This window comes from Panthera onca, chromosome F2, assembly GCF_046562875.1.
Source record: "Panthera onca isolate mPanOnc1 chromosome F2, mPanOnc1 haplotype 2, whole genome shotgun sequence".
In the NCBI taxonomy this organism is placed as follows: Eukaryota; Metazoa; Chordata; class Mammalia; order Carnivora; family Felidae; genus Panthera; species Panthera onca.
Window position 1 is genome coordinate 46,106,443 of NC_138356.1, and position 23,295 is coordinate 46,129,737.

The 23,295-nt window shown below is 37.4% G+C and overlaps 1 protein-coding gene across 5 annotated transcripts in view; it reads left to right on the forward strand.

The window, feature by feature from the left end:
• The window catches only part of VPS13B (vacuolar protein sorting 13 homolog B), an 803,192-nt gene that overhangs the window by 732,866 nt on the left and 47,031 nt on the right, over nucleotides 1-23,295 (forward strand). For all 5 annotated transcript variants that reach the window (XM_078441712.2, XM_078441707.2, XM_078441708.2 and 2 more), the window contains 6 exons: nucleotides 11,132-11,287; nucleotides 19,381-19,644; nucleotides 20,312-20,395; nucleotides 20,573-20,748; nucleotides 21,710-21,880; nucleotides 22,236-22,437. In XM_078441712.2, coding sequence (XP_078297838.2) covers nucleotides 11,132-11,287; nucleotides 19,381-19,644; nucleotides 20,312-20,395; nucleotides 20,573-20,748; nucleotides 21,710-21,880; nucleotides 22,236-22,437 — 1,053 coding nt within the window. The remainder of the gene's footprint in view (nucleotides 1-11,131; nucleotides 11,288-19,380; nucleotides 19,645-20,311; nucleotides 20,396-20,572; nucleotides 20,749-21,709; nucleotides 21,881-22,235; nucleotides 22,438-23,295) is intronic.

Sequence of the window (23,295 nt, forward strand, 5' to 3'; positions counted from 1 at the left end):
GGGACTTCCCTTCAGGCATTAGTTCATATTTGACTTGCTTGACTTACACTTGGGGATAAAATGAGTTAGGACAAGGTCTTAGATACCACATTCCCTTACTGGGAAAGAAAACCAACTTGCACAACTTTGGCTCATGTTTCTTGTTATACAGGCACTGAGAAGCAGCGGTTGCCATGAAATACTTTATTTAACCTTTACAAAAATGTTTTCTTAGTATGGCAAGGCAGTTTAGTTAAATGAAAATAAATAACTATAAAAACTTTGGATTTCTTTTATATCCATCTGTTGACTTCTTTTTTTTTCTAATGAAAAATTAGGGATAGCAATTATAATTATCTAAATTGCCATAATGATTAAAAATGAGGATTTCATAAAACTATTTTATCTTGTCTTAGGACACATGTTGGCATGTCTTCTGTTTTACATTAATGTAAATTTTGCTGAATGATGAATGTTGTATTTGAGAACAATTTAAAAGAAAGTTTTTATTCAAACCTTGGTTAGGTTTCTCTATTGTTTATATTTGTATTAAGTCAAAATTGATTTTCAAACAAACAAAACTGTTTGGCTCACAGACTCAAAATATCTCTCCAAACCTGAATGGCTGTTAAACAGTATCTCTAGTGTCTTTTCTCATTGGCTTCCATTTCTCAGCTCACCTAAATTATTCTTTATTATTTCTATCCAACATACTCTTTTCTCTTCCACTGAAGAGTTGGGTCCAACCAAGAGCATGGCGACCATCGACTTTCATTCTGTCGAAGGAGTGTGTCTACAGAGCACCAAAATCTCCTGGCTGTTGGTGCAACTCAATTAAGCAATTAAAGTTTCTATTTATTTTATTGAGTTACTGTAAAAGAAAATATGAATTTCATATTTTATGAATAAACCATCCTTTTCTGTACTCCCACGTACACCTACATATCACATTTTTCTGAATTTTTACTTTTCAACCCTTGGTAGTAGTATCAGGGGTAAACAGTCTCAAAGACTGTCACACAGTTCTGGACATAAGGCAGCCATTAGTATCATGGTTTTTTTCAGTCACATATCATTTAAATATCAAAAAGTCCACACCCTTTAGAAACATGAAAACAATAGATATGTGTAATGCTGAAATGACCTTTTTTTTTTTTTTTAAGTTTACTTATTTATTTTGAGAGAGGTGGAAACAGCGCAAGTGGGGGAAGGACAGAGAGAGAGGGAGAGAGAGAATCACAAGCAGGCTCTGTGCTGCCAGTGCAGAGCCCGACCCGGGGTTCAAGCATATGAAACCGTGAGATCATGACCCGAGCCAAAACCAAGAGTCGGGTGATTAACCGACTGAGCCACCCAGGTGCTCCTGAAATAACCTCTTCAAAACAAGCCTGTATATCATTTCATACTTTTTTTACTGTATGTATTTATATCTTATTTCATGATTAATATGTCCCCAAAATTTATGCATAAATTATTTTTTTAATATATGAGAGAATTTGCTCATGAAATCTTTTTGCAAAATTTTTCAAGTATATTATTTTCCCTAATTTAGATAATTTAGATTTAGATCATTTTTTTAATAATTTTTTTTAATGTTTATTCATTTTTGAGAGACACAGTGTGAGCGGGGCAGGGGCACAGAGAGAAGGAGACACAGAATCTGAAGCAGGCTTCAGGCTCTGAGCTGTCAGCACAGAGCCTGATACAGGGCTCTAACCCACAAACTGAGAATTCATTACCTGAGCTAAAGTTGGTCACTTAATTGACTGAGCCACCCAGGTGCCCCTAGATTTAGACCATTTTTTAGCAGAGAATACACATTAAGCATCCCATTGTTTTGTAGACAATGAATATGTCAAATGTATCATAACTATTCATCCTACTCTTCTTTTTTAACTTATTTTTCTCTAAGTATATAAATTTTAGCCAGAAACAGAACAAAGACTGATGTCTGAACAGTGAAAAACTGTAAATAAATTTTTGAATTTAGATTTCTGTTTATAGATGCTTACAAAATATGAATCTCTTTTAATTTTAATAAGATTCTATGGCTTGATTATAGATATGTCGAAACACGGATTAAGCCTTAATGTTTGCTAGAGATGTGTGACACCTGACACATGACCCACGGAAACTCAAACTGTGTGATAGAAGGGCACAATGCACTGTTTTAAAGCTATGAAGACTTATCAATACAATATGTGATAGACATGTCTTCTTTATATTAATTAGGTATATTTTGTTTTTCTTTCGTAGCTGTGACATTTTCTCTCCTATTCCTTTATGTATTTGTCCTTTTGCTTTGTGTATAACCGTAAAGGTTTTCAAATTTTTCTTCCCTAGTAGTTATTCATACTTGCTCTACTTCCATCAGTGTAGATTGTTACTCTATAAATGCATTTTTTAGTTTCCTTGCATTTATTTTTTTGTTGTTGTTGTTTATTTATTTTAGAGAGAGACAGAGCACAGGCAGGGGAGGGGCAGAGAGAGAGAGGGAGACACAGAATCCAAAGCAGGCTCCAGTCTCTGAGCTGTCAGCACAAAGCTCGATGTGGGGCTCGAACCCACGAACCGCGAGATCATGACCTAAGCTGAAGCCAGCCACTTAACCGACTGAGCCACCCAGGCGCCCCTCCTTGCATTTATTGTTTTATCTAATCTCCTTTTTATATCATATTCATTTTACCCTCATACCAGACTGTTCTTTCCTCTCAGTGGTTTTCTACAGTTTTCCAGAAATCATGTATTTTTTAACAGTTTAAAGAAAACCAAAAACTGTCCTGATTTTTTTTTTCCCTAAATTCTGCAGCAGGGTGTTTATGGTAACTAGTGTCTTCTTCCCCTCACTTTTTAAGATGATATTCTGTTTCCTTTGTAGTATTTTTTCACAGGTCTCATGGCTTATTTTCACTGTTGGTGATTATAGTCTATGGATTGTCCTTGGTTAGACTGTGTTATCACTCAAGGAATGGTGAACTTTCTCTTCTCACTCCCAGCAACAAGCCAGAGTGATTAAGTATATTCCTTGTCTCACTTCCCATTTTCTAGTTGGCATGTCCTACATACAGAGGTAACAGCTTCTCCTGCATCTTTTCATGCTTCTCTGATACTTCAAATTGTCAAAATTTATGAGAAACTACAATTTCCCTTGTTCACAGCTGTTTTTGTTGTTTGTTTTTCCTGACTCTTTCTTCCTCCATAATGTTTGTCTTGTGATGACCTCTCCTAAAATACAGTGGAGTACTGCTACAATCCGTTTTTCCCTGGGAGCTCCTATCTCTGTATAGACACAGAAAGACTAGGGAGACAGTGAATAGCATGATATCAAACAGCCCAAGGAACTGTCGGTTACTTTATATCAGTGTGTCTGTGGCTTTAGTCCCTGCTGTTGCCTGATGACTGATGCCCTGAGGAAAAGTGGCAGTTGTGACCTAACAGTTCACTGCCTCTTCGGCCTCCCTTTCTGTACCACTCTCTCATGGGCAGGACTTCCCAACCCTCATGTCCCCTTGTCCCGCAGAACCTACAAATATGCCTCTTGGCTGCACGAGAGCAAGATCTGGCCTCCTAAACCAATGGTTTTTATTCTCGTAGGACTCTTTCCTTTCCAGGATCAAAACTCAGTGGTTCTATTCGGGTTAGGACCAAAGCTATTAGAGGAATGTAAGCTGATGAGTTCATACTATAAAGTTAATTTTCCAAATTACATTGACAAGAATATGACAAGAAGTTGTTTGCACAAATGGTTTGAAGCTATAGCTTGCTACTTTTATGACTTGTCCTTGTTCGTAATGCAGTGTGCCTTGTAGACATTAATTTTGTACAGAAAGAGCCACTCCGAGTGAGGCTGTCGCCTGCTTTTGTTTATCAGAAATGATAGTCCTGTTTATCTTTTATTTACTCTACTTCAGCATGTCTTTTTTCATGTTATTTCTTTGGGTAACTAAATATGTCCTCCGGTCAGTCTTTTAACTCTCCAGCAGAATACCCCTGGAGTCCTACAACAGCTTTTCCTTCCTCTCATAAAATTGTGCAGCATAATTTTTCTTGTTAAATATCTGTTTCTTCCACTATATTGTGAGAATTTTCAGTGCACGTAATGCGTCTCATTCCTCTCTATATCCACCATGTGTAGTACAGTTCATTGGCTTATGGTAAACATTTAATAGATGTAGATCCTAAAAATATTTGCTAAACTGAAAAAAAAAAAAAACCAAAAACCTATTGCTCTAGGAAATAAAGCTCAAATAAGTACATTAAACTGCTCCAAGGATCATCTGAATAAGTACGAGAGCAAGCCAGACCCTATGGGAGGAACTCTGAGGCTACAGAGATGAGCCGAACACCATGTCACCCTTTTAGCAAAGTGCCGGCAGTGCAAATGGGAAAGCTGCGATACTGCCTAGGACAGACGGGGAGATTTCACGCAGGAAGCTGAATTTGAGTTTTTAAAATAGAAATATGTCATTTCTTAGTCCTTAAAATGCAGGCTCTGTATGCTTTCTATTAGACATTTTTCTTTTTTAATAACATTAATGTTTATCTGATTGCAAAATAATACATATTTATAGTATGAAATTTGGAAATTACATAAGAGCACACAAAGCACACAAAGGAAAACTTAAAACACATAATCCCACAACCCCAAGATAAGCACAGTTAGCATTCTGGCATATTTCTAGCCATTTTCTCCCCTAGAAATAGGCATATATACTTTTTCTTCATTTTACAAAACCAGAATGTATATTGCAAGTATCTTTTTGTAATGTGCTTTTTTTCAGTTAATCTGTTGCTAACTAATAGTGCTAATGTGTTTGCATGCTGTGTTTTTTTTCTTCAGCAGCTTGAGAGGATTCTACAATATAGGTATGGTTAAGCACACCTTACTCTGAGTAAACGTACCTGAGTTCAAATCTTGTCCCTTGCCCTCCCCAGCACTGTGGCCCTGAGCAGCTATTCAACGTCTCTGGAACTCAGTTTGCTTTTCGTGTGTAAAATGAAACAGAAGTATCTACTTTGTAAGATTATTTTAAGGAATAAGTGAGCAAATCTATAAAAAGCACTTAACCCAGTGCTTGGTACATAGTATGTGTCTAACAAATGATAGCTTTTATTGTTTTTACGATACTTTATTTGATCAATTTCCTACTAATGCATAATTTTCATTATTAAAACAATACTGGAATAAATTACATCTAGGTTAATCTTTGCACATATGAATAATTACTACCTTATGATAAATTCCTATGTAGAATTGATGAGTCCGTATCTAAAACTAAGATTTTTGACAAGGATTTCCCTCCCACTGCAACCTATATTCTAATGGACATTTTGTGAGTATGCCAGGTTTCCCTTTTTTGTAAAGGGCTGTTTTAGGCTGATTACACAGTGTTTGTGGCTTTCTTTGAGTTCATTCATGAGGGAAAACCTACAAGCACTCATATTTTATGGAAGAGCAAACTACCCAACACTGTGTGAAGACAGTGGAGCCTCCGTTATATCACCTCCTGGACTATCGATTTGGAAAGCTTTCTTTTTCTTTTTCCTTTTTCTTCCAAAATGCACTGCATCAAAGAGTCCAAGTTATCCACTAGAAAATAAATCAATATGATTTATTTCCGCTTTCCTCATTCCTTACTTGTGAGATTGTGTTCTATAAATAAATGTAAAAGAGTGTATAGAGTGCTGAGATTTCCAGTATTGAATCAGGGTGACACCAAGCATTAGCCATTATCTAGAAATTTTTCCACTTGGTTTTTTAGCATTATGTCAGATACTCTGAACCTCCTGAAATTTAACTGCCTTAAAAAACAATAACGAGCAGCATATTTCAATTTATTGTGATGTTATTTTATTGGTGTGAAATATACTATCAGTTCTACTTGTACGTTTCAAACAAGCACTTAAACTTTGATCTCTGTTATTTGATCTGTAGCTTTCCAGATATTATTTTAGATAGACAAGAATTTTAAAAAATACTTTAACTTAATTTGCACTCATAATGTTCACTATATCATCTGAGATCTACTTTATGCTTTAATATCAATATTGCAGTATCTGAATTATGGATCTGAGGGGTTATATTGATTTGTAGTTTAATCTAGTATCGTTATCCACATAAGGCAAATCTCCTGTGTTGAAAGGTCATTCAAAAAATAGGAAGTTTTTAAGAGTGTACTTATCTTGGTGAGCACCAAATAATACACAGACTTGTTGAATCACTATATTGTATGCCTGAAACAAATATAACACCGTATGTTAACTACACTGGAATTAAAATGTTTAAAAATGTATAGACAAAAGGAAAAATTAAAAAATAGGAATTTCTAAACATTTTGATTTAATACTCAATTTTATGATATTTTGTACACAAGTATCACCACTAAAAATTTTTAATGTCTATTTTGGGTTATTTTTCAATAATCCCCACTCATTTATTAAATATCTATTGAATGCCTACTGTGCACTAGGCTCTTGGGGTATAGTGATAAGTTTAGAAGTTTAAAAAATATACATGATGCCTAAGCTTTAATATATGTATTAATGTATACATATATTGAAAGGTTTATTTCACTTGGATTGAATGTTAATTTTTTAGAACTCCTAAAATTTCTACAAAGAATATAATGGATTGGGAAAATTTTTGAAGTTATTTTCGATTTTCAGTTTCTTTTTAGAATATTACATATTACTGTACAGTATATTACTATAAAATGCAAAAAAAAGTATAAGTGAATCTGAAGACAAATTTTTTGTCTTAGGTAGAAATTATCTCGATAACAGTTTTAAAATGAGTCTTGAGGGGTGCCTGGGTGGCTCATTTGGTTGAGCATCTGACTCTTGATTTTGGCTCAGGTCATGATCCCAAGGTCATGGGATTAAGCCCCGCATCAGGGTCCACACTGAGCATGGAGCCTACTTAAGATTCTCTTTGCCTCTGCCCCTGCCCCTCTCTCCACTTGCTCTCTCTCTCTCTAAAATAAATAAGTAAAAATTAAAATAAAATAAAATAAAATAAAATAAAATAAAATAAAATAAAATAAAATAAAATAAAATAAAATGAATAAAGTTCACAGACAAGTATCCAGTACCTTCATTTATATTTAAGATATAATTTTTAAAATTTTGTCTTGCCCTTTTCTTTCCCTTCCTTGGTGTACCCTCTGTTCCTATATTTCATCCTGTTTTTCTTTCCTCTGTAACTGATTCAGGAATTCTCCCTTTGGAGGTTACTGTGGGTGGTCCTGAGAGCTGACCCCAAACCCCTGATCAGTAATTCAGTTTTAATTTTTATTTTGTATTGAAAAAAAAATGAACAGAAGGCTGTATATGCTCCCATTTGAGGTCTTCAGTGGAAAAACTATGAATTTAGTCTGGCTGCCAGTACAGCCCTGGGAAGGAGTGGGGGCAGGGTCTGCTGGATGAAAAGAAAATGTAGTCTCTTGGGACCTTCCAACAAGTGTGGCCACTGTACAACCTGCCTTATTGCTTAGTTGCAGTTCCCATTAAGAAGTTTAAACAAGAATTGTTCCTATTTTGACTTCTTCCCCAATGGAAAGTATTAGACACTACTAAGTAGGCCAAAAAGAATGAAAAGCCTGAATAGAAAAGATGGTAGGGGAAGTGAGTCAGTAAGGGAAATGTAATAGGAAAGAGGGGAAAGAAAATTTCCAAGTTGATAAGAGAACATAAAAATACCATGGGCTCCAGGCCATAAAGGATAGTGATTTTTTTGCTAAGGCCGTTGCTTCATCTTTCTCAGGTTTTCATGTTTCTGGCCCACCTTGCCTCTCCTCCTGACCATTGCCCTCCTACCTCCACACTCCACTCTTAACCCTTCTTTCAACACACTGCTCCCCTATACAGAAGGCTTCATTCAAAAGGCTCATTCTTCAATAAAGCACAAATTCCTCACTTAGTACATCAGTGCTGGCCGCAATCTACATCTGCCTCTCCGACCTTGTGCCTCACTCCTGTTTTTCATGTTCCCTTTGCTCTAGCCAGTCAAGACTATTATTTTGCCCCCAAGCATACCTTCTGACTTTCACATCTCACATTGTCCCTTTGGCCCAGAAAGGAACCTTCATCTTTGCCAGTTGAAATCCTGTGGTAACTCTGAGACCCAACTGCTCCATGAGGTTCTCCTTATCATAGCAGCCTAGAGCAAGCCCTCCTTTCTCTAGATTCCTGTACCATTTTGTTCCTCCCCTAATGCTTCCTGTTATTTGTTTGTGCATGCTTTATTTTACCTATAAGATCATAAGCTTTTCGCAGGACAAAGAACACAGCTCATCCTCCTTACTTCCTCCATAGGGGCTAGCATATCACCTTCCTTATAGTAACCAAGTTAAAAAAAAATGCATTGGGTGAATGATCAAATGAAATGTTATTAGGATCAAGTAGTCGAACACAGATTGCAAATTTTTATGCCTGGTTTATTGTTCCTTCAGTATAGAAATAAAAATTGACCTATGAGTATTTATTATTAAACGGAGAGTTCAGTACCTATAGCAGTGAAATTTAATCATTTGGTTCAAAAAGAACAGAACACACCCCACTCACCTGATGCCCAGGAGTCTCACTCAGCACTGCTGTCTCGTGTCTGGATCAGTCCCTCATGGGAAGGAGGACCAAAGTAGTGCTGGGCCTTCTCATTTCCTTTTTGTAGATTTTCTCTCTTAGGAATGTAATTTCTTTCTTAATAAAGTATATGTGCTTAATAGCTATTTAGATGTTTTTAACAGCAGACCAAACATTACAAATATTCTACTGGTGATGCATATGGGGAGAGCTGTTATGTTTTCCCCCACCCAGCTTTTCTGTGTGAATTAAATCCAAACATATCTGGATTCTCATAATTCAAAGAAAATATCTGCACCAACATTTTGAGAACAAATAGCTGCCAAGCGAAACCTGACAGCATATTCCTTGGTGACACTCAGTAAAAGCTGTGTAGACAGAGTGAGCGGCTACCTAAAACTGAGCTCATATGCAAATGTGAACACTCTCCAATTAAAATTACATTGTGTACATTAAGCCTCTCTTCAGAGGCTGTGGAATTTTCAGGAAAAATATCGCCAAGCTTGACCTTAAGTACCTTGCCTCATTATTTTTTTGTCATTTCCAGCTACTAGTCTCTCCAAAGAAAACAACTCTCTTGTTTCTTTTAGTTTTGTGTGTGCCCTGAGCTCTTATTCCCAATTGGTGCTACAAAAAAACTGAAATGGTTCCAAACACCACTATTGTTTTTCTTTTTTTCTCTCTGTAACTAATATTTAAAGATCAAAGATAACTCTGGTACTTTTATGTTGTAGAGTGTATGTAAGACCAAATTTTCCCTAAAGGTATTTGCCGTCCAGGATTTTTTTTTCTTTTCTTTTTTCTTTTCTTTTCTTTCCTTTTCTTTTTTTTTTCTTTTCTTTCTTTGTCTTTCTTTCTCTTTTTCTTTCTTTCTTTCTTTCTTGCTTGCTTGTTTTCTTGCTTTCTTGCTTTCTTGCTTTCTTGTTTTCTTGCTTTCTTGCTTTCTTTGAGCTGTTAGCTTTCTTCTTTAGAAATCATCTGAATGGTAGCTTCTTGATTTCACAGGGTCACTGGCAGTTGTATGGAGGAAGAGCTGGAGTGGGACCATATTAAAAGGAGGGAGATGAGTTAGGAGGTTTTTAAAAAATATTTTAGTAAGGTACTTAAAGACCAAAAAAAAAAAAAAGAAAAAACCCTCCCTTAACTTTCCACCAAAATCATATTCTGATAACTAGTACCTTGGGAAATTTTTTAATTTAAGCACTTTCTAAGGATCCTTCTAATGCTGAAACTAAAAAATAATCTTTCCATCAAAAAGCTTTTGTTATAATAATTCCCATGTAAATTCTTATTAATGTATTCATTTTAAGGGTCTATTATGATAGCTTTTATACAATATTTTTAAAGTTTTATTCATTCTGTTAGTTTGGAAAATGTTTCATATGATTAGCCTTGGGTTCATTCTTTTAAAGAATTATATATATTGGGGCACCTGGGTGGCTCAGTTGGTTAAGTGTCCGACATCAGCTGAGGTCATGATCTCGTAGCTGGTGAGTTCAAGCCCCACGTTGGGCCTGTGCTGACAGCTCAGAGCCTGGAGCCTGCTTCAGATTCTGTGTCTCCCTCTCTCTCTGCCCATCCCCTACTCATTCATAGTCTCTCTCTCTCTCTCAAAAAATAAAACATTAAAGATTTTTAATAAAAAATCATGTATGAGATGAAAGAAAATAGTGAGTTTTTATGTCATATAAATGTTTTTCCTAGAATGTCAGTTGTATTTCCTTATCCTTAGTAATTGTACAGAACATTGTTTATCTTCATTGTATACTAAAGAAGCAGTAATTATTATATTGTTTTGGAATACTTGTTCAGTTAAACTGATTTTCTTAGCCGCATTTAGTAAGTAGAAGTAGAAATAGAAAATATTTGATGATCATGAAAGAAATCTAAATATTACCAAAAGTGGCAGTACTATATGAATAAATATGAATGTGAATGAATAAATATGAATGAATCAGGAGACTCATTTGGTAAAACTGACAACAAATACACACTAGAAAAAAAATAGAACAAAGACATTTTCTCATACTTTAAAAATGTTGAAGGTAGTTCTAATTTGATATATGTGATCTCATAAAAACAGTATATTGAATGAACTGCTTCCTCAAATTGCCATTTTGTTCTTCATCAAAAGCAAAAATAAAGAATGGCAATTTAGGGTCAAAAATAATGCCACAATGAAATTTTGCTTTAATTACTGTCTAGCCATAAGAAGGAATAAACTATCAGCCAAGACCAATGTTCTTTGATCTTACATTTCAACCTTCTTGTCCTCCAGATGATTGAAATGGTCTTTTCTCAAATGTTCAACAGGCCTTTTACCGTTTGATAGGACAATTATTTTTAAGAAGGTTCAAAATGTGATCTGGAAAACCACATTGACTCTCTGTGGCATATTTGCTATTCTTAGCCTGGTTGAATAAGCTGGAAGTGGATGAATAATGCAGGTTAGAAAGAAAACAGATGCTAAATATTACAAATAGGAAGGTTTTCCAGCAACGAGACTTTCATTTTAGGACTAGATTTTTGTTGGCACTTTTGGCATTATGATGATTATTGTTTTTCTCTCCAGCTGTTACACATCTGTATTGAAGGCTGGGGCAACTGGCGCTGGTCAGAGCCCTTCAGTGTGGACCATGCCGGGACTTTTATTAGGACTATTCAGTACAAGGGTCGAACTGCTTCACTCATCATCAAGGTTCAGCAACTCAATGGAGTGCAAAAGCAGGTAAGTTCCTTGTGTTCATGGCCCAGACAGCTCTTAATTATTTGATGTAATTAGTGGAAGGAAAACTTAAAGAAATGAAAATAATTAAATAATAAAACAAAATCCCAGTGGTATGTCTAGTTCTGCCTACTACTACTGTGCACAAGTTTCTTGATGATCCTGAGGATGATGATGGCTTCAAACCCTTTGTCTCACATCTTTTACAAGAGCTGCTAACGAGCAGTAAAATTTACTGATTTTAGTTTCACCTCTTCTCTCTGTCACCACCTACCTTCTGGTAGAGGTGCTAATGAGCTGTGAAATGGCCAAAAGGCCTTTATTAAGAAGGAGAAGAAGGACAGGGTGTTGGGGACTCTGGATAATCCAAAGGTAGATAACCAGGAGTTGGTTCTCATACATGTAAGGGTAATCTTTGAGAAAGTGTTGTGATACCTCTCATGACAGAGTGGGCCGGGGTCTCCAGCAAGCTTTCTTTTCCTAGGAGTTAATATTAACTGCAGTAAAAATTCACTACAGTCTAACTCTTGGCATATAAAACCTCAGCTCTCAGCACATATTTTTACGTATTTTATAAAACTTCCTTTTGGCTGTTTTTGAAGTTCTAAGACTGCAAAGGGGAAAAAAAGTATCTGACACTTTTTTTGTGTTCTTAAGATGTGAAAATGTGGTTTTTAAAAGATGTTTTTCAAGCATGGCACATATGACAAGAGTAGAAAGAAAAAAAGGAAGTATTAAAATCTGAGAACTGGCTTCACTGCACACATAATAACTGGATTTGTCATAAGAGTTTTAACATATACATCAGCATCTGGATTGTAACAGTCTATCCAGAGCTTATGTGAACAGAGGACATGATAGAAACAGCCCCCCAGCCTCTGGACAAGGAAAAGGGGAGCTTTCCTTAGCAGGCAACATGGGCTCCGCCATTGCCCGTACTTGGCAGACAGGAAGCAACTGGTGAGGTGAACAGTAGGACCCGTACCATGTACGTCCTTGGTCTGCACCTAATCAGGGAGCTGGACTTCATGTTCTCATTATTGTGGGCAACAGGAGTGAAAAGAATATAGCAGAAGCGTTTTCCCAATGAACTGACCATTCTTCAAGTAGTTGGTGACTGCCTGCAGTGGAACAGAGTAAAATGGAAGACAGTATGCGACACAGGCTTCACTCTTAAATTGCAAGTTTGTATAAACCCAACAATGTACACAACCGACAGTAAGTGTGAAGGACTCTTAGAGGTTTCACTAAGAAGATATGACTCGAGTTGGGCTTTGGAAAACATGTAGAATTTGGATTAAGAGAGGCCAGTCCAAGTAGACAGTATAACCTAAAGATAGGAGTATGGGACAGATGGGTCTTCCTGGGGCTCCTGATGGAAGCAGCCTAGCCAGTATGAGCTTTGAGCTAGAAAGTCGTAAGAACAAGACGTGTCTCTGACTGTCATCTGGCTTCAGGACTCTCTTACTTGGATATGTGCTCAACAGATACCTGCCCAATGAGTACGTTCTGGTTTTCTGATTCTGTCACTCATGGTCTTTCAGAAATTCCTTATACACCTTCCCATTCACCAGTGTGCCTGAGAAATGGTCACTCAACATCCGTTTGAACACTCCACATGATACAAGGCTCCTTTTCTCACATGGTAGCCCTTTCCATAGTTGGTTACCTCCAGCTATACAGGAAGCTCTTTCCCAGTTTCAAGCCAAAATCTCTCACCATTTGGCCAGTTTATACCATTCATCAGAACTTGTGAGGGGTACACCACTTGTGGTGAGGACTCTGTAAGTTGTATCTCCCCTGTATTAAGCCCTTTGGAAACATAAGGGAAGCTAGGATGATTCTTTCCTCTTAGTTCCCTTTTCGTTAGGCCACTGGTTCTCAAACTTGCATGTACGTCAGAATCACCCAGAAGGCTTATTAAAATGAAGATGCTAGGTCCCACCCTCAGAGTTCCAGATTCAGTAGGTCTTGGGTGTGACGTGATAATTTGTTTTTCTAACAAATTCTGATGATACTGGTACAGGGCTCCCACTTTGATGGCCATTGCTGTGGTCTAAACTTCCCCAATTCATTCAGCTCTTTTGCCTGTGGTTGCTAGAACAGTGACCAGTTAGTGGAATGGTGGGGTCACTCCACCCCATGAGAAGTGGTTCTCATGGTGTATCCTGGTGGTTAACATCATAGCCAGTCTGGCTGTATCCCCTTGCTGGCTGTGTGACGTTCAGCAAGTTATTTAACCTCTTTGATCAGTTTTTTGATCTGTGAAATGGGGAGAGTGATTGTGCCTTTGTCACAAAGTTAGTGGGAATTAAATGAGTTTGTATATGTGAAGTGCTTACGGTAGTGCCTGGCCCACTGTCATAACTCAGTAAATTATAGGCATAATTATGAAATATTCCCAGGCATGAGTAACAGTAAATGGACTTTGTTGTGTTAAAATAGTGCCTCCTTCTTGCATAGATATTATGTATCTTTAAGGAATAATATTAAATTTCAGGGATAAATTAATATATACAGTGTTCCCGAGCAGATATTACACTTCTCAACAATAAACCGTAAGTCAAAAAAGTTGGCCATGAAAAGTACCTTTTTTGAAAATTTTCACAAAATGTTACCTACCTTTTTTTCCCCTGATAATAAAAGATTTCTCAGCCTTACTATTTATTACCTGATACCTTAGGCAAATTTCTTAACCTTTCTGTGCCTCCGTATACCCCTTGTAAAAGAAAGCACCCAATAAATATGAGTTTCTTGTGGTTATTTTTATGTTAACTGTTTTTCATATATTTCTGAAAACACAGGAAAGCCTAAGGTAGAAAAGAAAATTACCCATACTTTTGCCACCCAAAGGTAAATACTTCAGTGTATTTTTTCCTACTGTTTTTTTCTATGCAGATATTTTTTTTTTACTAACTTGAGATCTGATTGTAATTAGTTTTTCAACTTGTTTTTTTCACTTAACATTATATGATGCTTATCTTCTCATGTTATCTGAAATTCCTGAACTATCTTTTTAATGGTTGCATAGTAATTTGCCCTGTGTTATGTTGAAACCCATTTAGACACCCATCCCCTTGTTACTGCACTTTTAGATAATTTCCAATTTGTTGCCATAATAAATCCTTAAATGAATATCTTTGTGTATACATATGTATGTCCAAATGTCTGTGTCTGTCCTGAAAATAATTTGCTATAAAACTTAATTACCTGAGCAAAAATGTGAATGTTTTTGGGGTGCTTGATACATCTTCCCAGACTGAAAAGATATACTTTATTCTTTAACCAAAATTCATTGTTTTGTGTCACCGGATTCTTGTTAGGGCCACATTAGTCCTTCAAATAACTAAGTATATATATTCGTCCCAACCTTCTGCTGATTTTCTGAGTTTTCCAAACTATTAGCAAAAATAGTTTGTTAGTTTTAGACTAACAAACATTTTTCCATTCATTAGAAGTTTAAGGAATCCTTTTCATCATTCTCTCTGTTGATGTCAAATATACAGATCTTTAAGGCATCTGGTGCAAATCACATTTCAGGATTTCCAAATGTTATTTGTACCATTGAATGTTTCATAATTATTTTCTGTAGCAGTCCCTCTCACACTTTTCTCTGCTTGTATTCTATAATAAATGCTGTTATTAAGAAGAAGAAGAATCTAGCCAACTAGGAAAGGACTCTTCAGAAACCAGTAATGGAAGCAGAAGCCACCTTCCCGTTGCATGTACCTTTTTGAAAGAAGTGTCATCTTGTCCCGCAGGAACTGGAGGTCCATTTTCCATTCCCATTGTCATAGAAGGCACATACACACAAAATTTATATTTTGAGTTTTAGAATTTATTGTCATAGCCAAATGAGACTGGGCTCTAAATTAGGGCCATTTAAAAAACTTAGCAAAATAATGGAAAGTGGAACACAGAAAGAGCAGTTTGTTCAACCTAGAATGAAGCAAATGGAAAATGGTTTGTACTGAACCCAGGTAATGCTGAAAGGTTCAGCAGGCCACCAACTTCAAAACAACCGCTGCATATGTCAAAGTTGTGAAAAGTCTGTCTAGTCTTTCAGTTGGATTTAATTTTTTATTGTCAGGGTAGATCAACCAAAATTCAGATTAGCTCCAGTTAAGGTACATCAGAGACACAGGATTTCCTCAATTAGCCAGGTTGGGAAGGCAGATAGGAATCAAGGTTTCAGAAGAACTTCACGAATTCCTTCCTCTCTCGCATATTGGCCTCTTTCCTTCTGTCCCACCTGGGCTGGGAAATAAACTGCAGCTGCCTAATTACCAAGCTCCATTTGGGGAGGTGAGTGTGTGCAGCTCCCTGATGTACCTTAACTGCGTTAACATGCCCCTGGATGATGGAGAATTGGCTAGTGCGCATTTGAACAATGCCATTTGGTTGTACCCTACCTTTCTTATAACCCTCTCATTTCTCCAGTTGAATGAAAACTGACCACATACAAAATTTCTCAAGAACTTTGTACATTACGCAGCTACCCCTGTACACATATTGGCTCCCACCTTTCCCATCCCCTCATTGAGGAAAACTTTACCACTTTAAAAACTTAAATGTACATATGTATGTATGTATATATATTTGTATCTTTATACATACACTTTTAATCATGGCTAAGATATCATTTTCCAGTGCATCTGGTGTTCTGGAGTTATTCTTTAATATCACTATTCTTCTTGGCACTGATCTAATAAGAGTTCTGAAACCTGCTAAGTAAAATCACATGTGGAAATCTTCAATACACGTCTTTGTGGCTTTGGGAAAAGAGGAGAATTAGTGTGAAACCTGGAAATGTGTATTAAAGAGAAACCCTACATTAAAAAAAATTAAGTAGCTGTCTTCAACTGATAAATTAATCTTGAAATTTTAACCATAATTTTCAAAATAAAGGTATTGTAAGTGTTGCCACGTTGAAGAAAAGCAGACATGGCTCTCGCTGAACCCTGCGTGGGAGCAGCCGTGAAGAACACCGCTCTGAGGAGTAGCCATTTTGGATTTCCCTTCATCTAGGTAGCCTTCCCTCCCTGGCCACTTTTAAGGGTTTTCTTTTTATCAAATTTGAAAGCCTATTTAACAGGCTTTATAGTTGAAAATGAAACTATAAAAACCCACCAAGAGGATCTTTGTCTTTAAACAAAGTGAGTCCCAGATGGTTGCAGAGATTCTGTGGTTTCTGTGAGAGACAGCAAAATTCTCTCCTAAATCTCATGGGGCCCAAAGGTTCTGAAGCAAGAGCAGTGTGCATACATTGCCAGGCCTGGGCACACCAAGAGTAAGAACAAAATTGAATACTGCCTCAGAGCTTTCACGTGTTTACTTAAAGTTAGGCAACGCTAAGGCCTCATAAGACTTAACCATGAGTGCCTGGTAACCCCTAGCATATGCTAAAGAAAAGCTTGCCTGCTAACTTAGGACTCATGGTCCAGTTGACTTCTGTGTTTGTTACTGAGAAAACATTGTTTTAAAAGATTATTATGGCAGAGTATCTAGGAATAATATAACAGTTAAGTACAGTTTGGTTTTTACAGATGTTCTCCTTCTAAAGAAAATTCAAAGGAATAGGTAGTTGGAAAATAAGTGTTTAAGAAAATGCTAAATTTCACTGTTCAACTAATACCATTTGAAACAACAATGACATCTTATCTTTGGTCTATCAATCTAGCAGGTTTATTTTGGGTAAGTAATAGTTCATTCATAAATAATTATTCATAGTTATTTGTGTAAATAATAGTTTACTTACAAAGATGTTTGCAAAGTACCCTTAATCACATAGGAAAATGTATCCATTAGGATGTTTTCAGTTTGAAGTAACAAAACAGGCTTTTTAGTCTTCGTAATAAGTTAATGAGGCAGAACTATTCCTCTTTTACATTTATTATCTCACATAATAAGAATGAAGAAGTCGAGTTAGGTGTTGGTTGATTAAGCAACTCAGTGCTGTATCTGCTGCTCTGCTGTCCTGTTGGATTTGCCTTTTTTGTCTTAAGATGCCTACGAAAGATGGATGCAAATATATCCTCTCATAACATCTTCCATGACAGACAAGAAGCAGGGCTTCTGCTTCTCAAATTGTCTCCCTTATCAAGGAGTAAAATGTTTCCCAGAGCCTTTTCGCAGTCTTCCCTTTTCATATTATTAGCCAGAGAGCGTCCCATGTTCACCCCTAAAGTAATCACTGGCAAAAGGAGAATCGATTTACCAGGATTAGTTTGTAACAATTATAATAGATTCTGGGGTTCATGGAGGTGTCCACCTTCCCTGAGTACTTTGCTGCTTTTTGAGACCTAAACCAAATGAGGGTTGTTCATATCAAGGGAAAGGGAGGAACCACCTATTTAGAATAGAACCAATGGGATCTACCACATTTACCTTATGATGGGCAGTTTTTATTCTTTTCTATAGTTTCTACATTTTCTTAATTAGTAGGTCTTAATTTTATAATAAACAGACTTTCAGAGTGATTATCGGCACAGACTCCAGGCCAGAGGGTCTGGGTAGTGTCCCGCAAGTTATCCATCATATTTGTGCCTCTGTTTTCCCTTGTGCCTCTGTTTTCCCTCATACATGAGTCATAGCAGCACCTATTTGATATGGTTGCTGTGAGAATAAAAGAACTAATTTGTAAAAATGAGTGTATACACACACATACATATATATGTGGGTGTACATATGTATGCAGAGAAGGAGAGGGAGAGATTTATTTTAAATTGGCTCACACAATTATGGAGGCTGAAACCCAGAAGAGCTGATGTTTTTTGGTCTGTGTCCAAAGGCCAGGAAAGACCAAAGTCTCAGCTCAGTTGGAGGAGTCCCTCCTACTCAGGCTCTTTGTTCTATTCAGGTCTTGAATTGACAGGATGAGGCCCACCCACATTGGGGAGGGCACTCTTCTGTACTCAGTTTACCAATACACAGTGAACCTCACCTTCACAGGCACACTCAGAATAATGCTTGATCAAATACCTGTGCAGCCTGTGGCCCATTCAAGTCAGCACGTAAAATTAACCATCACATCCTTAGACCCATAAGTAAGCCACATATGTATGGGTATGTGTGTACGTGTGTGACAGAGAGAGAGATTACTATTTTTATGATCTGGAAAAAATATTACAAACAAGAAAATCCAGTATATGAAAGTCCTTTGTTTTCCACTCATGGTGAATATTTGTATTACAGAAGGATTCACTGCATAGGAATAAATTTTGCATTATCTTTTCAATTTCAACTGATTTCAGAGACATTTCTTAATGCCTACTGTGAACCATACTCTTAGCTGGATGACAAATTGGGTAATACATGGGTTTAATGGGTAATTACGTGTGTTTTACAATGATACATGCTTCTTCTCTATGGGGAAGACCTGAATAAACTAAAATAAGGCATCTGAGTTAAAAGTTATTTTTTTATTATCAATTTATAAAATGATCTCTTATTGCATAAGACTGCAGGCAGCCCTTGGAAACCAGCCTTGGGAATAGATACATCACCAGTTGGCCTCTCAGCCACCAGAGCCGAAGTCTTGTTTTCAACCCCCATCTCTTTTGACATTATGGACACCACTCACTACCACATCTTGGTCTGTCTCTGCTCTTGGAGTTTCAGCAACACCACTTCTCCTGGTTTACCTCCACCCCTCTTTGCCTCTTCTTCTCCGGCCCCTGGTCTGGCTTCTTGCCTCTGAGCCTGCCCCTAAACTCTTGGTCAGTTGCTAGTTTCAACCTCCACCTCTTTTCCAGGTCAACTATCTTTTGTGTGTGCACATTTGCAAGGCTTTCATTCCATAGGTCTTTTATCTCCCACCCCACCTCACTCTCAAGCACACAATCAGTGTTTCTAGCTGGATGTGGACCCTGCCTGTGCCTGTCTTTTGAGTGCTGTAAACTCAACATGAACAAAGCAAATACGACCAAGCCTTTCTTTTGGTATACTCCAAATAAGCTAATGACTTCACTTTCTTTCTGTTAAAACCAACAAGTTTACTGTCAGAACAGTTACGTATTTCCAGTTCATGAAATCTGAATTGATGGAGCTTTATTTGTGTTATTTATTTGTTTGTTTGTTTATTTATTATCTTTTAGATTATCATCTGTGGAAGACAGATCATCTGTAGTTACTTGTCTCAAAGTATAGAACTAAAAGTCGTTCAGCATTACATTGGTCAAGATGGAGAAGCTGTGATTCGAGAACATTTTGACTGCCTCACAGCCAAACAGAAATTGCCTTCATACATACTGGAAAACAGTGAACTGACAGAGTTGTGTGTAAAGGCCAAAGGAGATGAAGATTGGTCAAGAGACGTGTGTTTGGAATCTAAGTCCCCTGAGTATAGCATTGTCATTCAGGTATAAGAAGTAGTACAATCTGGAATAGAGCAGCTTTAAAATTAACATTCCTCATTATGTTCTTTATTCAGTATAGCACTTTATCTAAAAAATGACCTGTACAAAAGAGGGAGATCTGAAATAATATAAAAAGACTTTGAATGTTGCTTCTCAAAGTGTTTCCTCCCATCCCACAGCCACACAGGAGTTCTTAGAGCTAAGACACTACTCCTTTCAGGTGGAGGCAAGTTCTATCTTGAGAAAGATCCTGATGCAGCAGGGCTTGGGGTGGAGGTGTGGGGGAGGGGTTGAGGGAAGGGATGGTGTTCTCCCCCCTTGAAAAATCTTTGCAGTGGGCTATCAACTGCTTATCTCTTTCTTGCCTTCTGCCATCATCACTTTCATTCCCACGAGGGACAAATCTCAGCCGTTCTCCCACCCAGTCTTGTGTCAGTCTCTCCTCATACCAAATCCCCTTGTCTTTAAGAAAGCGTTGGCTTCATGGACTCACTGCACGTTCACTTTATACCATAATGAAATCTGTTTTTGCTTAGTTATTCTTTTTTTTAGTGGCTTTTTTCTATAACTTTAAATTTTTTAATTCTCGAAACTGACGTTATATCTGTGCCTCATTTTGATTAATTAATAAACTAGTGTTTAATAGAAGCCTTTACTACCTCATATGCAGGTGCCATCTTCAAACAGTTCCATTTTTTATGTGTGGTGCACAGTTTTGACATTAGAACCCAACTCTCAAGTGCAACAACGAATGGTGAGTGCTTTCCAATCCTAAAATATGGTATATGACTCTGACCTCTCCTGTTCTGAAATAAATTAAGGTCAGAGTGACCCAGAGAAGAGATTTATTACAAGTTTGTTTCAGCATCAAACAGCTGGAATACTGCAACAAAGCAAATATGAAAGTTGTTCTGTCCTTTTATTTTTATAGATTGTGTTCAGCCCTCTTTTTATCATGAGAAGTCATCTTCCAGACCCCATTATCATACATTTGGAGAAAAGGAGTCTGGGATTGAGTGAAACACAGATTATTCCAGGAAAAGGACAGGAAAAACCACTGCAAAACATAGAACCTGACCTTGTACATCACCTAACATTTCAAGCAAGGTACTGGAAAAGTCCTCACATTTTTCCTAAGAGAGATTCAGTAGAAAAGCAACTTTGTATTATGAAGGGGAAGAAGGGAGGTAGAATTTTTTTTAGGGTTCCTTATGAGAATGTTATTTTAAAATTGCCTGCCTAGGGGCGCCTGGGTGGCTCAGTCGGTTGAGCGTCCGACTTCAGCTCAGGTCACCATCTCGCGGTCCCTGAGTTCGAGCCCCGCGTCGGACTCTGGGCTGATGGCTCAGAGCCTGGAGCCTGCTTCCGATTCTGTGTCTCCCTCTCTCTCTGCCCCTCCCCCGTTCATGCTCTGTCTCTCTCTGTCTCAAAAATAAATAAATGTTAAAAAAAAATTTTTTTTTTTTTAAATAAAATTGCCCTGCCTAGTGTTCTCTTATCCTCTTCAATAGTTTTGGATAAAATTCAGCCTCTTTCGGGGCGCCTGGGTGGCGCAGTCGGTTAAGCGTCCGACTTCAGCCAGGTCACGATCTCGCGGTCCGTGAGTTCGAGCCCCGCGTCAGGCTCTGGGCTGACAGCTCGGAGCCTGGAGCCTCTTTCCGATTCTGTGTCTCCCTCTCTCTCTGCCCCTCCCCCGTTCATGCTCTGTCTCTCTCTGTCCCAAAAATAAATAAAAAAAAAAACGTTGAAAAAAAAATTCAGCCTCTTTCATTAAACTTAGAAATAAATAAGAGGGATCAGAAAATTTAATTGACACATAATTTCTCTAGTGGAAGAAGAAATGAATAGAGCTCTCACCCAAGAACATGGGGAGCGGGGGCAGGGAGAAGGGGCCAGGGCCCATATTATGCAAAAACTGTGTTACCAATCCCTAAATCACCAAAAATTGCCTCAATCTCACAAAAAAGTATTGGTCTATAATACATCTAGGGTTATATTTTTTCAATAAATTGTCTGCCACTTTAGAAATCTGGTATTTACTCCTATTTTTTTCCTTTCCACTGCCTAGAGAAGAAGATGATCCCTCACACTGTGCTGTCCCCATCTCTACATCCCTCATTAAGCAAATAGCCACTAAGATACACCCTGGATGCACGGTTAATCAGATCCTTGATGAATTCTATGGACCAGAAAAGTCCCTTCAACCCATGTGGCCATATAATGAAAAGGATTCTGACAGGTAATGTTCTCCAGCAATCTTTGTCTACAAACATTTACCAATATTAATAAATGACCATTCACCAAAACGCTAGATACCATAAAAGGTGTTTTTAAAAAGAAGATATATGCATGCATCTATCCAATCCTGACCTTTTATTGTCTGGGTAAATGTATTTTGTAGACTGCTTTACTCATAACCTAGAACGTAATTGCGTGAAAAGTTTCTTTCTCCTGGATGCAAATTCAGCGCTGGGTGAGTCTAGTATGAAAAGGTGTCATACAAGAGCATTGTGTGTCTGGAATCCTAAACATATTTCATGAATACTGAAGTCATCATTTTTCATTGAGTCTCTTGGATGTGGTATTTGGAACAGGAATGAACAGCTGAGTCAGTGGGATAGCCCAATGCGAGTGAAGCTGTCAGTCTGGAAGCCATATGTTAGAACGTTGTTGATAGAACTTCTACCCTGGGCCCTGCTTATCAATCAATCCAAGTGGGACCTCTGGTTGTTTGAAGGAGAGAAGATTGTTCTACAGGTTCCTGCTGGCAAAATTATTATCCCTCCTAATTTTCAGGTACTATAACCTTTTTTTTAGCTAATATGAATTCTTTGCTTTCAACAACTAGCCTTTATTCTGAGGTTGCATTTATGTTCTTAACAGAATCAGTTGTAGAAAACTGTCGTCTTAGATGCATGTGTAAGGGGTATGGAATGTTCTTTGATATTCAAAGACATTTCAGATGTCTTTTTTCCCCCATCTGCAGTATTCACGCTTGAGTTATCATTAAATTTGATAACTTCTAGTAGTTACATTTTCATTTTCATTGTGTACAGGATATTTGACAAGCATTAGGATTGGCCTACCCAGGGTATGTTAAGGATATAGAGTCATATTCTGTGCTAACCCACTCTCTAGATAGATTTGTGGCTCTTACAGAAATTCTCTGGGATCTGCAAGGTGGGTAAGAATTGAGGATTTCTGAACAACTGTTTTTGTCAGGGCCCCTTTTCCTTTATAAGTGGACTTGGATATCCATAATCATAGATGTCCACCCAGTTGTTGATAATAACAATATGGAGTCATTGCTGGCACAGGGGGAAACCCTAATGTAAAACAGAATTTCGCAGCAAGACTGTACTCCATCACAAGAGAACTTTCTTGATAAGGCTAACCCATTTCAAGAAGTACATAAATCTATAAGAAAACGAGTACATGGAACTCCTAAATAAAATGTTTTCCTGGTGGGGAACAATTGAAGAGTACTTTTTTTGAGCTCCAGTTCATGAACATCTTTATTCAATTGCATTTTCCTATTTTTTTCTTTTTTTTTAATAATCAGATGATGTTACCTTATGGAATTAGAATGCTGACCTACATGTACCTAAGGTTGCATATTATTCTTTTGTCGAATGAAATGAAACCCTTAGTTTT